The sequence below is a fragment of the Carettochelys insculpta genome, chromosome 1 (assembly GCF_033958435.1).
Source record: "Carettochelys insculpta isolate YL-2023 chromosome 1, ASM3395843v1, whole genome shotgun sequence".
Classification (NCBI taxonomy): domain Eukaryota; kingdom Metazoa; phylum Chordata; order Testudines; family Carettochelyidae; genus Carettochelys; species Carettochelys insculpta.
This window is the reverse complement of record NC_134137.1, coordinates 284321810-284338122: the sequence shown is the minus strand read 5'-3', so window position 1 is coordinate 284338122 and position 16313 is coordinate 284321810. Positions and strand designations below refer to the sequence as shown.

Here is a 16313-nt window from a genome sequence, read left to right as displayed (position 1 = left end):
GAAGTTACTGTCACATCTCCTGAGCCGCACTCCAGAAGAGACAGCGTCTGACACAGTGGGCTGGCTTAGGGACTTTGGAAGGAACAGAAGAAGCCAGACCAGACTGACTGTTCCTCATTGTCTGAGGCATTCTCATCTGATTAGAGGTCAGAGGCTAATCTGGGACAGTGTGGAGGGAAGGCTTTTAAATGGAGATCTGTGCGCAGCAGGCAGCGTCAAAGCACCACAGGGCTCCCAGTCAGTACCGTGTCGGGGCCCTGGCCTCTTGTGATGGGATGCTGCGCTGCTGTCTGTCAGACAGAAGCAAGTCCCTTAGTGCTTGGCTGTTTTACAGAGAAAGTGGTCTTGTTAGAGTAGAGCCTGTTGGGAATCTATCCAAGATTCCCATCGGAATCTATCTATCATAGGAATAATTGCATTATTTGATCTAAAATTCCCATGTGGTTTCCCTTCGTATCAGATTCTTCATCCGATGTCTCAGTCGGTTTGATTCTGTACCCTGCTGTGCTCTGTTAAATCACTGCTACATCCCACAAGAGCAGTAGGTGAAGTAGCGCTGGCATACACATGCTGTATACAGAGCCCATGCTTCCAGGACTCTGAGAGCCCTCAGTATGGGCTCTGTGATCCCATCCCCCAGCTCATTTAAGTTACTTTCCCCTACAGCCTAGTTTCTATACACAGCATCTTACACAGCTCCATACAGAATGTGCATCAGTGCTCGGAGCATGATTACGCAAAAGAAAACAGAAGCGGAATATCTTCAAAAGAGCCACAAGAGGGCAAGAGCTGTTACGCTGTGATAATTTGGAAGTTATGGGGTCATTTAAAATTCCCTGAGGTTGTGTCTACACTGCATGGTTTTTTTTTACCATACTTTTTTCAACATCCCAAGGTCGAAATAAGTAAAGTTGAAAAAAGAAGCATTCACATAAGCTGATAATAGCTGTGCGTTGTTCACTCGCATTCATTTTTGACCTTGAAGGGGGTGGGGACTCAACAAAAGTCATTTGCAGCGCTGGAGTTGTTATTTCCAGGGAAAAGCCCTCTTATCTCAACTTTTTGTGCATAGCAGTGTGAATGCTCTGTGGAATTTTTTTCTGGAAAAAAGGGTTTATTCAGAAAAAAAAAAGCAAGTGTAGACAAGCCCACTATCAATATCAACACCCATTACAAATTCAAAACCTGTTTATTTAGCATTACTAGCTTAAAATACAAGTGTTAACAAATGCACAAAGCTATAATATTTTATAAAGGCCATACAAAACTGCCTTTTTTAAAAAAAAAACAACAAAACCACAATATCTACTTAAAGCACAAACATTTCAAGATACCTAGGGGGAAACATAGTTGGAATTGTTCTTAGTGTTCTTTGCTAAGTTGCACAAACTTTATATGTGAATTGGATGCTAACAAAAGATGTTTGATTAGCAGCACTGGAGGCTCATCTCCACTTGATCCACAGCCCAAGTACACCATAGGTCCATCATCTCCTGTTACTCCTCTGGAGACACCACCTGCATGGGTGAGCAGGCTGGTCAGTCTCCAAGGCTGTTTGAACCTTTAGCCTCTCTACTAAAACACCACAAAACCCCTGCAGCAGGCTGGGAATAAATATGCCCCTGGGAAATAATCTGCACTCCTACATTCAGGTGGCACCACCAGGCAACATTTTGTTTACCACCAGCCCAGTCTCAATTTGAACCAAGTGGTAAACATCAGAGTAAGTTTTTCACAGCAAAGTGGAGATAACAAACCTATAAACCAAACAGGTCTAGAGAAGAATGCCCTCCCTTGGAAGAGTATAATGACTTCACCTACTACTTTGGCAGGATCAGAGCCATCTTTGGCAGAGCTCATGACAAACATACCAGAACTGCCAGCCTCCCTCAGTTACTGAAATGGTATCAAACATTTTCTTTCCACCTATGACCAGAATAGTTCTTCCCATTGTGACAAAGATTTATGGCAGAGGACAACCACTTGGGTCCCTTCCGAGGGACAGCCATCCGACTTAAAAAGATCAGTCCTCTTTTGCTAGGAGTTCTGGGCGCTGAGGACGGCACTGTTTAAGAACAACAAAGGGGAGGGAGGTGAACAAGTCGCACCAACTCAAGTAATTGGGAGGAAAATGTTTGGTCAAAAGCTGTTTCTCAGTTTGATGCTGGGCAGACTGTGCTGGCAGGCAATGCCATGCCTCCCTTGCTGTGCCAAGCTGTGCCCGAAGATACAAAGGCAGCATGGTGCATTAACCAATGCAACTGTGCAACATCCAGGGCTGTCCTGAGGAATATGCAGATCGGGCACATTTCTGTAGGGAACCACTGCATTTAAGACACCACTTGTCCCAGATTGAATATAGTGCCTATGATGCACTTGCGTATGCCTAGGACAGTGCTGCCTTAAGCAGCCTCAACCCCCCGGCCTCTGCTTTGCCTCTCAGCTGCTGCAGCCCAATTCACAGCCCCTCATTCCCCCTGCTCTGCCTCCCAGCCCCACAGCCCAATCCCCCAGCCCTCCCACTCCACCTCCCAGCACCAAAGAATGAATCCCCTGGACTCCCACCTCCTGTTTTGACCACTCCGGTGGCCCCGATCCCCTGGCTCCCTGATCCGTCTCCTAGGCCCACAGCTCTGATGGGCTGCACTTGCTTCACTTCCATCTATTCCCCCACCAGCCTCCCTCTCCTGTGCCTGCCTCCACAGCCCTGACCACATCCTTCCTCCCCCTCTTCTGCAGAGTTGCTGCCCAGCTCTCTGGTGGGGGGAGGTGAAGTCATAAGGACAGCCTGGCAATGTCAGAGAACAGACATTCCGCCCTTCTGCACAACCAAGAGAACCACTGAACAGGTTTGGCATTCTATCCAAGAGAGGGCAGTGGTGTACACACAAGCTTACTTAATCGATTGCTAAAGGAGCACGTGCCTTTGCTCAACCAGCAGAGAAAAGTACCCCTCAGCAGATCTTTGCACACAGTCAGACAGGATTTTTTTAAGACCCCGGGTGCCAATACCTACTATGGAACTGACGTGGGATAGGAAGGAGGAAAGCCCTAAATCACTGCATCTAAATTCATGCTGCACCCCATAACCACAGGAAGTCACAAAAACATATATAAGGAAAGCATAATATATGGAGAAATAAAAATATCTCCATGTTTTGGTTTCTTATCACTAACAAGCAAAATTACCCAAATACCCACTGTTCATACAGCCACTGGTATCCTGCCCCTCATTCACAGGACTTAGGATATAAGAATAAAAAAAAATCAGAAAAAGACTGGATGCTTGAAGATAACACTATGGGTCACACTCAAAGATAACTGTTTCACACACACACACACAAACACACAAGCTAGGGAACTAGGTAGTGTGAAAACTGTGTAATAGGGTAGGCAAAATAAAAAATATTAAAATAAAGTTTTTAGCAGTATTATTATCACTACTTTGTCTTATTAAAACAAGAAAACTGAAAATCAGATAGACTAAAAATCAATTCTACCACTGCAATTTCTGCTCCAATAGCAAAACTGGCTTGATCACTCATTTTCTTTTTCAAAGTCACTTTCCCTTCTTGGAAATTAGAAGACAGAAGTACTTTCCTTGTGCCTGAGAAACAACAGTGGCAGCTGAGGCTTATCCTTCCAAATACAACTGACTATTACTGACTTTAAAAAGTCACGAAAATATTTCTCTCTTGACCAACTTTTATAAACATTTGATGCATACCCAACCCCAGCCAAATTTCCCAGATTACAACAGAGGTTGGAGCCTTCATTAGTTGACAGGTAAAAGGCTGGCGATTTCAGCCAAAGAATGCAGAAAAGAAAGTGAATTCAACAGTGAATACCCAGGTTATATTGTTCATAGCTCAAGATCACTCCTTTCGATTGTCTGCAGTTGTTTGTTTTCAGACCCGGTTTCCCCTTGCGGAGCAGTAGAGGACCGCAGGGCACAACACCTGAGGAAGGCTATTGGTACAGCACACTGGGAGGAGATTTTCAAAGGCACAAAGTGTAGTCAGGCACCCCTGGGAATAGAAGTTGGAGGCCAGATTCCCTGCATTGTGAAGAACAGGGCTGAATGCACCAAGCAGCCAAGAAGTGCACCAGCAGCCTATTAGTGCACAAGCCAGAGTCACTCATAGTGCTCATGATATGGCTCATTAGCGATAAATGTAATTAAAAAACATTTAAAAAAACCTTTGGATGGTAGCAGGGATGTGTGCAATGTATTCTGCTATGAAACAAAGTTCTTAGTAAGAGGATAAAAGGAAGAAGAGGAATATTACAAATGCTATCTCTGAAGCTATGGGAAGGTAGAGGTGTATTATTATCCCCATTTTCAAGAAGGGGAGACTGAGGTTAATTAACTTGGCCAAAGCCACAAAGCACATCAGTGATAGAACCAAGATTAGAACTTGATAGTTCTGGCCTTCCGCGTTTGGTTCAGTCCAGAACTTGCTGCCTTTCTAGGGGCCTTGCTTCCAAACTTGCATTCAGAGAGGGGGAGAGATGAGTTTGTGGAGCTTCAGCAAGTCTGAATGGTGGATTTACCAGGGTTTGGTTTGCGGGGTTTTGTGCCTATGGAAGTGGCAAGTGGTGCAGCAAGTCCCACCCTGCACCTCACTGCATCTCCTTATCTTCCATGAATACTACAGCCCCTGAAATTCACATGTAGAAATGTTAATTCTATAACATACAATGAGATGGGCAATGACCACTGAATCCCTCACTGCTGCTCAGAATTTCTTTGGGGGAGGTATAACAGGCTTGCGTAAATTATTTCTGATTATTGAGTCGCACCTGCCCTCCTACTTGGTGCAACAATATGACCCAAAATCCTTTGGTGGCCTTTCATAAAATTCTTCTCTTTAGCTAACCGAGGCTATAGTGCATTATTGGATATATTGGATAAGAATCTGATCCTAGTTTTGATGTCTGGGAATCCTATATCCATAAATCTGAGCCCACTCCAATCAGAAAGACTGAGACAGGCATAAAACACATCCAGAAGTGATTAAGGTGAATTATGACCCCTGGACCAGGCAAAACCACAGGGCCCCAAATTTGCTTGAGTTCAGGCCAGTGAGTAGTGAGAGAACTACACACTGTCAGGTGCTCTTTGGAGCAAAGGGCCCAGTTCAGACACTCTGTTCAATCCAGTCTTATTTCACAGCTGGTTGTCTGTGGCTCAGAAGGAACACGAGGGTGACACAAGATATCATTTTCTAAAAGCAAACAGGCAATAGATGCTCCTTACCGCTCACCTAAGCAAACCTTTAGATGATGAAGATCAGTCGGAAGGGGTAACCGTAAAACATACCACTCAATCCACTACCCCCAGGGTGGTACGGACAAAAGCAGAGCTATGTTCATGTTGTGTGTGCAGGTCTGATCACTCCCTTCCTTCCACCACCTCCCATCCCAGCTTCAAAATCTGCAATGCTGGACATTTTACAGCCCTGCTGCAATATTCCTCAGAGAAGCACATGTTGCCCAGGACCCAAGAGGTGAAAACAAGGCCTTGGGAAGATTTATCTCTCCTAGATTCCAGACCCCCCCCGGCCAGCAGGCAACGACTCCAGAACGGAAGGAGAGAAAACACTGCCCCTGATTTGGCTATTATTCCTGAATGGGGGAGAGTCACCAAGCACAGTGACGACAGTGTCAAAATGGGCTTGGTGTCACTCTGCCATCTGCAGTTCACAATTCCCCACTCCTCTGGCTCTCCAGCCACTCCCTCCTCAGCTCTGCTATCTCCTGCCCGTACCAGTTGTGCAGCTTGGAGAAACAGGCTGTCTCCGGAGACACAGGGCTTTCCTGCCCAGTCAAAGAGAGGCCAAAGCCAGGCACAGTGCACCCGCTGCCAGCTGCCAAACGCCGGCGGGGAGGCAAGGGTGGGGGTTTGCAACACCCCCCATTGAGGTCAGAGCAGGAGGCCCCTGCAGGCACATAGCCACTGCCCCATGTGGAATAGCCGTTCTCCAAGAGGGAAGGCTGTTCCTGGAGGGGCGCCATTGCAGGGTTGGATAAATGCCTTTTTCTGCCCGCTGACAACTTCCTTGGAGATTTACGGCAGGCAGCCAAGCTCTTACGGGCCTCCTCCAGCTGCTTCTCCAGCTCTCTCACCACCAAACGCATGTAATCAAAGCTGGCTCGCGACAGCGCCTTCACCCATGCCTCCATGGCGGCCTGGCAGTCGGCCACCAGCACGTAGGCCTTGGCACCCGCATCGTCGAAGCGGATGGCAAAGGCAAACTCCTCAGCGGCCTCGCACAGCTCCACGGTGCAGCCCTCCAGCACAACAAGCCCAAGGGGCTCCCGGCTCTCACGGTCTTCAAAATAGAACAGCAGGTTGCCCTTGAGGATGAACCAGCGGCGGTGGTAGGAAGTGGTGTGGTGGTGGTGGTGGTGGTGGTGGTGCCGGTCAACGCGCTTGCGGAGGAAGCCGGCGTGGTCTGCAGGAGAGTCACTCGTGGCATAATGCGCCACGCTTCGCTCATTCAGCTTCATTGTCCTGGCTGGGCGAAGACAGAGACCACAAGGGAGTCAGTGCAAGGGACCGCTCCTGCTTGGCAGCAGACTAGTGAGCCAGTTAGTACAATGCTAAGTCTTTTGCTGAGCAGCTATGGCTCCATATTAACCAGAATACTGTAATGCGCCACGCCCCCCCTCCCCCGCCGCCCTGTTCCTCCCACTTCACCTTAGTAAGCAGAGCTAGATGATAGGGAGGAAAAAAACTTCATCCTGATTCCAACAAAGAACCATCGTGATGGCTACTTGTCAATGGTTAATCCAAGTGTTATTGCAAATCATCAATTCGCTTTGCAAAATAAAGCACAGTTCTTCTAACTTCAGCTTTACACCAGCTGAAGACAAAGTGGCCTCTGACTCTATTTTATTCAACCCAATGATTACTTCTTTAAATTTTTGTGAATTCCACTATTTGCCACAATAATATCCCATAACAGTGAGTTCCACAGATTAACTGTCAGTCACTTAAGAGGTATTTTTCCCTTTATTCTTTTTGCTTGGATTGTAAATGTTTTTTTAGAGGGCTTTTTACTTTGGTTGGTTAATGCCTCTGAGTGCACTCTCACTCTAATATTATGGGGCAAGATAATCCCATTGTGTCTTTCAGACTGAACAGTGTCTGATGCCTGCCCTCTGCAAGACCAGCAGCAGCCCTCACCCCAGTCCCTTTCCCTCTGTGCTGTAGCCTAGGTTGCCCAGAATATGGACAGGATCAGAGACGGGGGAAGGAGAGACCATGCCAGACCTGCTACACAGGTCAGACTGCAGTTCACTATCCCATTCCCTGAACAGGCTGGCTCTTCGACAAGGGTCCCCAGTGTTCCATCCTTCTGCTCCTCACGTCCAGTCAGAGGGAAGGTGCTGAAGACAGGGACACAGAGACAAGGGCAGCTTGAAACACAAGATCACATCACTCAAATGGGCATTCCCCCTCCTAAAGTCAACAGACTGAACCTGATCAGAATCCACCCAGCTGACAGGGCTGAGCACATGTTCACCAGGGTTGCCTGAATCATATTCTCAGCCAATGTCAAACTCACACACCCAGTCACTGGGTGGAAAGGGAGTTCCAGTCTAGACATAAACACTGAACTGGGGCCCAGCCCAGCCCAGCCCTGTGTGGCCCAATGCTGCCAGTAGCTGATGGAAGAATGGATTTTAAACTTTCCCTTTGAAAGATATATGGAACGAAATTCTCAAGGCTGGAAGGAGGTTCTGTGGTTGATTCTGAAGCCTGAACAGCTTTGTTTGTTTGTTTGTTTGAAGGGAGAATATTTCCAGAAGCATTTACCATCGGCACCCTGCAATGAACAGTCCCACACACAGTCTACAGTGGATCATACATAATGTGTTTTTTTACTGCGCTAGCACGTCTGCTCCAGCAAAAAGTGAGGACGAAGAAATGCACAACCCAAGAGGGATGGACTGGATTCGAAACCATGCGCTTCACCCCCATCCAATCAGCATTCAAGATTCTCCTCCTCCTACCTCCCTGCCCAGTCAATTAGGCTATCAAATCTCCTCCACCTCCTCACTCCAAATATTCTGGTCCTCCCCAGGCAGGGACACAGGGCCAACTCCCTTCTGACTGCAGAGGTAAGTGATTCCATTGACCGGTGCAAGAGAGAGCTAAAATCACACCCTGGTTTTTCATGGGTGTTTGGACAGTACAAAAATCGTGGATGCCAGTGGAATGCATTAACATACAATAAGCCTCCACTACCTCCTGCAACCTTCAATGTCACCTACTGTATATCTGAAAATGGTGGAAATAAACCCTGGTGATACTCCTCAACTGAGTGTTCCTCTTTATGCATCCCAGAATTACATAAGCTCTTTTGACCCCAGTGCCACACTAGAAACCCACGTTTAGCTGATGATTTATTGCCAGTCACCACCCTCAAATTTTTTAGCAAGTCACTATTTCCTGTGACTTATAGCCTGGCTCTCTCTGTTTCTACTTTTATATTTAGCCATCATCAAATGCATGTTGTTTGCTTGCATGGAGTTTAGCAAGCAAACTCGATCACTCTGAAGCAGTGACCTGTCCTCTTCATTACTGGCCATGCCCACAATTTTTGTGTCACCTGCAAACTTTATCGGGGACAATGTTCCGTTTTCTTTCAGATTGTTGATCAAGACGTTATAGAGCCAAGAACTAATAACTATGGGACTCCACTTGAAACCCACCCATCTGATGGTGATTCCCTGATTAAAGTTAATTTGGAGACCTCTGAGTGAGCCAGTTTTTAATTCACTTAATAGTCTTAGAGGGGTAGGTGTTTTAGTCTGTAGCTTCACAAAGAAACAAAACAGAACAAAAAACAAGCGATTCTGTAGCACCTTAAAGGCTAACAATTTTACTTATTAGGGAATGAGCTTTCATGGGTAAGCGGCAAGTGATGAAGTGATGTCTGATGAAGTGGGTCTCACCCACAAAAACTCATTCCCTAATAAATAAAACTGTTAGTCTTCAAGGTGCCACAGGACTACTTTTGGGGTGGGGGGTTGTTTTTTTTGTTTTTCCCGTCGTTCAATTAATATTTGTTGTGTTAAATCACAGCACTCTGGCTTTTCAAACCAAAACCTCACACAACGCCAAGTCAACCACCTTATAGAACGGTAGGGTCCAACAGGTTGCCCACGAGGCACATGTGTCTGTTTGGCTGGTTGCATGTGGCTAGTTGGCGTGAACAAGAAATACATTTTCAGAACAACGTGCCTACTTTGCTATACGGATCAGAGAGGCAGCCAGGTTACTCTGTATCTTCGAGAACAACAAGCAGTCCTGTGGCACCTTACAGACTAACAGATATTTTGGAGCATAAGCTTTCCTGGGCAAAGTCCCGCTTGCCTGCTGCAGGACCGACTGGACCCCACGGTTACAGAAGACTAAGGAAATGATAAAATCCCGGCATCCTTGAAGCCCACAGGAGTTTTGGCATTGACTTCAGTGGAGCTGGGATTTCACTAGGCGCCTACCTGTCCTAGGGCCTCTTGTTTGGGCGTTTCCAAAGGGCGGGCAGACCTTCACCTGGGACTACCAGGCGGGGAGCACCGGGCGGCCCTTCACCCTGCGCTCACGCCGACCCAGCCGGGGAGCAGGAGGGACTGGCTCTCGGCTTCTACCCAGCTCCTAGGGGCCTGTCCCGGAAGCCCTGCCGGGGGGCGCCGAGCGGGGACACGCCGCACCAGCCCTGGCTCCGATCGCCCGGAGGAGGCATCGCAGCCGCACAGGCGCCCGGCCGGCTCGCTGGCCCTGTCCCCTAGCGCCAGGGGCCGCGGGCCGCCCGGGTTACTCACCGCCGCCGGCCCGGCCCTTGCCCGCTCAGCTCCCTGCAAAACCCGGAGGGCGGCGGAGCCACCGGGACGGGGCGGGATCTCGCCGGCCGGGCGCTCGGAAGCCCCGCGGATCCGGGTTTTCCAGGACACAGAGGGGCTGGGCCGCGCCGACCCCGGGGGGCTGAGAGCCGCGTAAGAGCTGAACCCCGGCGCCGCAGCGCGCCCTTTGCGCTTCGTTCCCGCCCAGCCTCCGCCGGGCTTCGCCCCGGGGCTCCTGCTGTGCTGCAGGTTTGGCCCCGCAGCCAGAGCCCCATGGACAGCCCGCTGCGCCGCAGACGGGGGGAAACGTTCGTGCTGTAGCTGGGACAGGCCCCAGAGCGCATCGACCCAGCAGGGTGCTGCCTCGACAGACATCGTCCGTCCCAGACATTTCCCTGCTCTGCTCTCCGCTCCTGCTTTCCGATGCGTAGCTGTGCCCAGGCCGCGTGGAACTCAGGCGACCTTTAAGGCTATTAGAGGAGGCCAGTTCTCCACTGCAGGATGCTTTTATGTTGTCTTTTTATCTTGCTCCACAGCCATAAAGGGGCCAGATTGCCGGTGCAGCTGGCTCTGAAGAGTACCGCTGTATAGAGGGGGCTCCCCGCTTGGCACAGGGCCAGTATAGTGGGTGTGATGGAGTGTGGGGAGTGCAAATGCGAGACTCAGGTTGGATGTAAGAGACAAGCAAAATAGCTCCCAGTGGCTAAGGATGACCCTAGGGCTACAACTGGCAGGTTACACCTCTGCCCTGAACAAAGAGGAGGGAGGAGCCGAGCTGGGTTTGAATGGGGGGGGGTGGGGTGGCAGTTAGAGGCTAGGGGAAGGGAGAGCTAGAAGGCAGCCAGCCTGAGGAGGGGGAAAGCTACACCCCAGAGGGGCACCCCTCGGGGTCTTCTCCCCAGGACTGGTTGGAAGGACCGTCTCTGACTGCTGTACTGACGCTTCTGTGAGAAACTGGGCATCTGTTGCCTAATAAACCTCCTGTTGTACCTGCTGAGTGAGAGTCACTCCTGCCAGCGGATGGGATGCAGTGCAGGGGGACCCCTGAACCCATCACAGTGGGTATACCAAGGAAGGAGAAACAAGCATACCAGCTCTGGCTTCTGGAAGGTGTATGAGGCACCCAGAACACTACAGCTCACTTTTTGTCAGCATAAGGCTTAAAACAATCTTTGCCTTCTCCGGACACTTAGTATAGTGACAAAAGACAGTAGAGGTGTTTGCAGGAATTTCTGCCTCTTTTGTAAATGCGGAATGCATTTTGTTAAAATGTAAAGGAGTTCAAAATAGTTGTGCAAAGAGAGTGTGTAAGAGAGGTTAGTGGAAAAGTTGAGTGGAAACAGTGATGGGCAAAATTATTTTTCTTACAGGTTGAACTTCTCTAATCCGGCACCCTCGGGACTTGACCAGTGCCAGATGAGTGAATTTGCCATACCATGAGAGGTCCATATTGTCTAGCAGCATTGCCAAAACTTACACTGTTTACTGGGCTCTTAAAAGACACATAGGGATAAATTATAACTAAATGACAGCATAGATCCCTGAGAGCCAGGACAGGTGGCTGGAAACAACCTTTATGGGGCCATGGTAAATTTGGTCACTCCGATAAAAAGAGGTCATCCAGGTAACTAAAACCATGCCAGATTATGGATGTTGCCAGATGAGAGAGTTCCGGATTAGAGAGGTTCAACCTATATAACATACCAACAATTTATACTGTAATAAAAGTTTTATAAAAATTACCTTTTGGAATCTTCTTGTAATATCGTAAATGAAAAACAATATTCAAAAACATTCCAGTTTTCATCTGCAGAGTTTTCCAGTTAAGACTATATATAGGCTAGTACTAATGAAATAGATTTTAGGTAACAGCAAACTTTTCTTCATGATAGTAAGTTCACAGCAGTGTCTAAGACATGTTCATAGTTAGTTTCCTGTTGCTAGGGGTCCAGAGTACATGGGAAATGTAGTCCCTTCTGTGCTACAGGGCCAGCTCTCTAGGCAGGGAGCTAGCTGAGGAACTACAGCTCTCTTAGTAACAAAGAGGAAGCCGTGCTAGCCTATACACTATCAAAACAAAAAGTCTTTAAAGTGCTACTTGACTGCTTTTGTTTTGATACAGCTCTCTTAGTGCTTTTGGTTCCCCCATCATGTCCTGCAGTCTTTCCCTGCACAGCACAACAGGGAGGAAGAGAGAGAAACGTGACATGGTTCGCACAACTTGCATCTCCCGACATATGGGCCAGAACTTCCATGTCATGACAACCTAGTTTGCCCCATTTCTTAGGCCAGGTGAAAACTCCTGAGGCACTGCTCAACATCCAAACCAAAATCAACTCTTAACTGTAAAAAACAAAACAAAAACCCTACAAAAACAAAAAAGAGTGTTTACCTCTTGAGCATCTTGCTTTTAGAACTTATAAGGTCCCCATTATTGTGGTAACTTAGCATTTCAGTATTTAACATATCTGTGATGCTGGCAGGCCATCTGCCAGCTCTTCCAGGGCTTTAGGCGTCAGATGAATACTGACAAATTCATTGTTGGAAACCAGTCTGGTTCACCTGTATGTTAATATGCTTAGAGATGGGCATGGGACCTATAATAATGTGTTTAGTATTTAGACTTTATGAAATAATTGTGCATTGCTGCATGTATTGATCTCACCTGTAATAGCTTTATCCCATGCTATAAGGTAATATTTAGGCATTTGCTTTGTAACTGCAAAAATGTTTGCTCTGAAACTACAAACCCAGTCAGGAGGGATCCTCTCCTGACCATCAAGAAGAATCATAAAAACTAAATGGGCCACTGTGAACAGCACAATATAAAGACTTTGTTAATTGCTTCCTTGTACCTCTGAAAATGCTGGATGGAAAAGGACTTGCTACATCAGCTTGAAACTTGGAAGAAGGAAAAAAAATAGCTGACAAGAAAAATTCTCCTTTCCTTTGCTGTTTGGACTCTCACAGTATTAAAATTATGAAACAGAAGCAAAGATCCCCAGGATCAGCCTGGGCTTGCCCTAATGAGAGTCACAGCTTACAAACTACTACTGTTCTGTCACTGCATGGGACAATAGACCGTAACTCATTTGGGAATATATCTTTGCATGCTTTAACTGTATGAGAACTTTTTTTTTGTTAATAAATCTTTAGATAGTTTACTATAGGATTGGCTGTCAGCATCTTTGATGGGCGATCTAACTGGCCTCTTGGAATTGGGAAAAACATTAATATGTTGTGATCTTTGACATATAGCGGCAACCAATGGAGTCCAGCTTGTTTAGGTGGTAAGATAGTCCCCTTGGGCATTCCAGTCTATCTGTGACTCTATGGTAAAACTGTCAGAGGGGTAGCTGAGTTAGTTTGTATCTTGAAAAACAACGAGAAGTCCTGTGGGCACCTTATAGACTAACAGATATTTTGGAGCATAAGGTTTCGTGGGCAAAGATCTATTTGGTCAGATGAATGAGTGGGGGTTCCAGAGAAGGGTCTAAATTTATAGGCTCATGAAAAGGAGAGAGTCTCAGGCAGGAGGAGGCCCACAGTTGACAAGGTCTGTTCAGTCACGGAGGATGTGGCCCATTACCAGCAGCTAATGTGGAGTCGTGAACATCAAGAGAAGAGGAACCACGTCAGTTCAGTCAGGATGTGGCCCATTATTGGTAGCTGATGTGGAGCCATGAACATCAAAAGAGGAGAAACTGCTTTTGTAATTGGCCACCCACTCTCAGTCTCTGGTCAATCCTTGGTTGATGGTGTCAAATTTACAAATGAATTGCAGCTCTGCAGTTCCTGTTTGGAGTCTGGTTTTTGAAGTGTTTTTGTTGCAGGACGGCTAGTTTTAAATCTGTTATTGAGTGTCCAGGGAGATTGAAGTGTTCTCCTACAGGTTTTTGCATGTTACCATTCCTGATATCTGATTTGTGTCCATCTAATCTCTTACATAGAGACCTTCCAGTTTGGCCAATGTGTATTGCAATGGGGCATTGCTGGTACATGATGGCATATATTATATTAGTAGATATACAGGTGAATGAGCCCCTGATGGAGTGGTTCGGTTCTGTGATGATGTCGCTAGTGTAGATAGGTGAGCAGAGTTGGCACTGAGGTTTGTTGCAGGGTTTGGTTCCAGGTTTGAGTTACTGTGGTGTAGTCTAGAGTCACTGTTGAGAATTTGTTTCAGGTTGGTAAAACTGTTATGGTACTTTCCAAGTTAATACTTGTTCCTGGTGAAATCTGAGTTGGTGAAATCTGGGTTGGTGAAATCTGATTATAGAACATACTACCCATTTGTGGTCCATGCCCTGCTTTTGGTAGTCTGCCCTGAATTTGGTACGCATGGTTTCCAGTCACTCCAGACAGCAGGACAGTATCTATCCTTACAACATTCCTGTGAGGTAGGGAAAAGCCATTTTACTAGTGGTGAATTGATGTCCAGACAAATCCCCAGATCTTCAAAGGCATTTAGGAATCTGTGTCGGGGGTTATTGTGAAATATCTCTGAGGATCTGGGCCTTGCCCAAGGTCATATGGGAAGTCTAGCAAAGAAGGGAAGTGAAATTGACAGCTCCCAAGTCCTAGGCTAGAGCTGTAACCCATGGCTGTGGGTGGTGGGCATAACTGGAGAGGCTCAGGACTGTAACAGGCGCGAGATGTGTGAGGCACTTGCCTCAGGCACAGTGCTGGGGGGGTGCAGGATGCCGTTCGAGGTACCTGAAGAGGTCCTGCCACCTGAGGCGAGTGCCTTACTTGCCGCACCCTTGTTACCTTGCCTCAGGCTGCTCTGGGTCATGGGGTCACATGGCAGCCGGTGGGGAGAGGGGCAGGGTGGGGCTGGGGGCAGGCAGTTGGCATGGAGCAGCATGAGCCCTGTGCTCGCTTGGAGCCTGTGCTGGTCAGCCATGCAGCGCCTGGCTGTGTGCAGGCCCCTGTCCCCAGGCACCGTGTGCAGGAGAGCTGCACATGTGGGGTGCCCTCCTGCTGCTCCATGCACGCGCCCCACCACACAGTGGGACAAGCGTGTGGTGACAGCGGCGGCCCCTGTCACCGCTGTTTCCCTGGTGCAGCTCCTGTGGCCCGATGCTGCCTGGGCAGCCGCAGCCCAGCCCAGCACCTTTGTCCCCAGCTCTATCAGCAGTGGCTCTGGTGACTTGCCGGAGTATACAGCTGGGGGGGTGGGCAGGGGGTGCCTGGCTCTAGGAGAGGGGAAAGGTGGAGGGGGAGTGGGTTAGAACGGGCATCTGGGGGGCCATGGTTTTAGGGGAGGGGAGGGGGCTGGGGTTAGAGCAGGAGCCTGGGGGTGCCTGGCTCTGGGGGAATGGAGGGGGATTGGGTTAGAGCGGGGCCCTAGGGGTGCACAGCACCGCTCACACTCCCTGTTCCTGTCCCTGCCCTCAACAACAGTGCCACCTCCACACACCCTGCCCCCAACCACAGTGCCAGCACATAACACCATGCCCTGCAAACAGCACCACCCACCACCCCTACCTCTGCACACAGCACAGTACTTACACTCCCTGATCATGTACACACACCTCCAACACCCTTTCCCTGTGCGCAGCCCCACACTCACCCGTGCCCCGGCACACAGCTCCACTGCCACCAGCACACCCTGCACACAGCATTAGCAGTGCTTTTACACACACACACACACACCCGTCCTGGCACAAAGTGCCACCAACACACCCTACCCCTGCCCATCGCTCCACTTCTGCACACCCTGCCCCTGCACACCCAGGGTCACCAGCACTTACATACACCTGCTTCTTAATACAGCATCACTACCATCTATACCCTGCCTGTACACACTTCACTACCTCCGCACACCCTCTCCCAACACACTGTGCCACCAGCGTCTAGCTCAGTGGTTTGACCATGGCCCTGCTAAACCCAGGGTTGGTTGTGAGCTCAGTCTTTGAGGAGGCCAGTTAGGGATGTGGTGCAGATTAATTAATTAAAAAATAAGATAAAAGGATGGTGCTGGCTCTTTCAAAGGGATATGGGACTGGATACGGGAGAGCTCTATGAGACGTGTGTACCTACACACACACTGCCCATGGGCACAGCACCTCCACGCACGCACTGCACAGCCTCCCACATTACTATCTTGGCTGTACACCCAATGCCCTTAGCACACTCTACCCCCACTTCCTGCCTACCCTGTCACCAGCTGCTCCTCAGCCTGCAGGCCCTTCTGCAGTGGGATAGATGAGGGGTGTGGTGGGTCCAGCACACACTGCTCTCTGCCAGCAAGCCTAGGGAAACCAGACACCCCCCCGCCCAGCGTGTTGATGTATTTCCCCTTTTCTAGGCAATTGCTTGAAGTGGTGTTAACCTGCTACTGGAAAAATTTGAACCTTGTGACAAAATATAAATGCTTCATTGCTTATGAAATCGTATCAGGAACCATCTGCAAACAGTGAGAACAGGATCTTCACCTCACACTCCAAGCAGCT

General features: G+C 48.6%; 1 protein-coding gene across 3 annotated transcripts; it reads right to left on the bottom strand.

Annotated features, from left to right (window-relative positions):
- Window positions 1–2545: 2545 nt before the first annotated feature.
- On the bottom strand, window positions 2546–9852 carry PHETA2 (PH domain containing endocytic trafficking adaptor 2). Of its 3 annotated transcripts, none has more exons than XM_075010294.1 (3): window positions 9838–9852; window positions 7280–7395; window positions 2546–6521 (listed from the first exon to the last, which is right to left on the bottom strand). In XM_075010294.1, exon 3 carries the CDS (start codon window positions 6511–6513, stop codon window positions 5704–5706), a length of 810 nt encoding a protein of 269 aa, XP_074866395.1. In that variant the 5' UTR covers window positions 6514–6521; window positions 7280–7395; window positions 9838–9852; the 3' UTR covers window positions 2546–5703. The 3 variants fall into 3 exon arrangements, with proteins under 3 accessions (XP_074866395.1, XP_074866386.1, XP_074866376.1); XM_075010285.1 differs by lacking the exon at window positions 9838–9852 and adding an exon at window positions 9517–9836; XM_075010275.1 differs by lacking the exons at window positions 7280–7395; window positions 9838–9852 and adding an exon at window positions 9517–9836.
- Between the last annotated feature and the right edge of the window lie 6461 nt (window positions 9853–16313).

Coding starts and splice junctions, on each gene's coding strand:
- PHETA2 (XM_075010294.1), bottom strand. CDS start 6,513: ATGAAGCTGAATGAGCGAAGCGTGGCGCATTATGCCACGAGTGACTCT.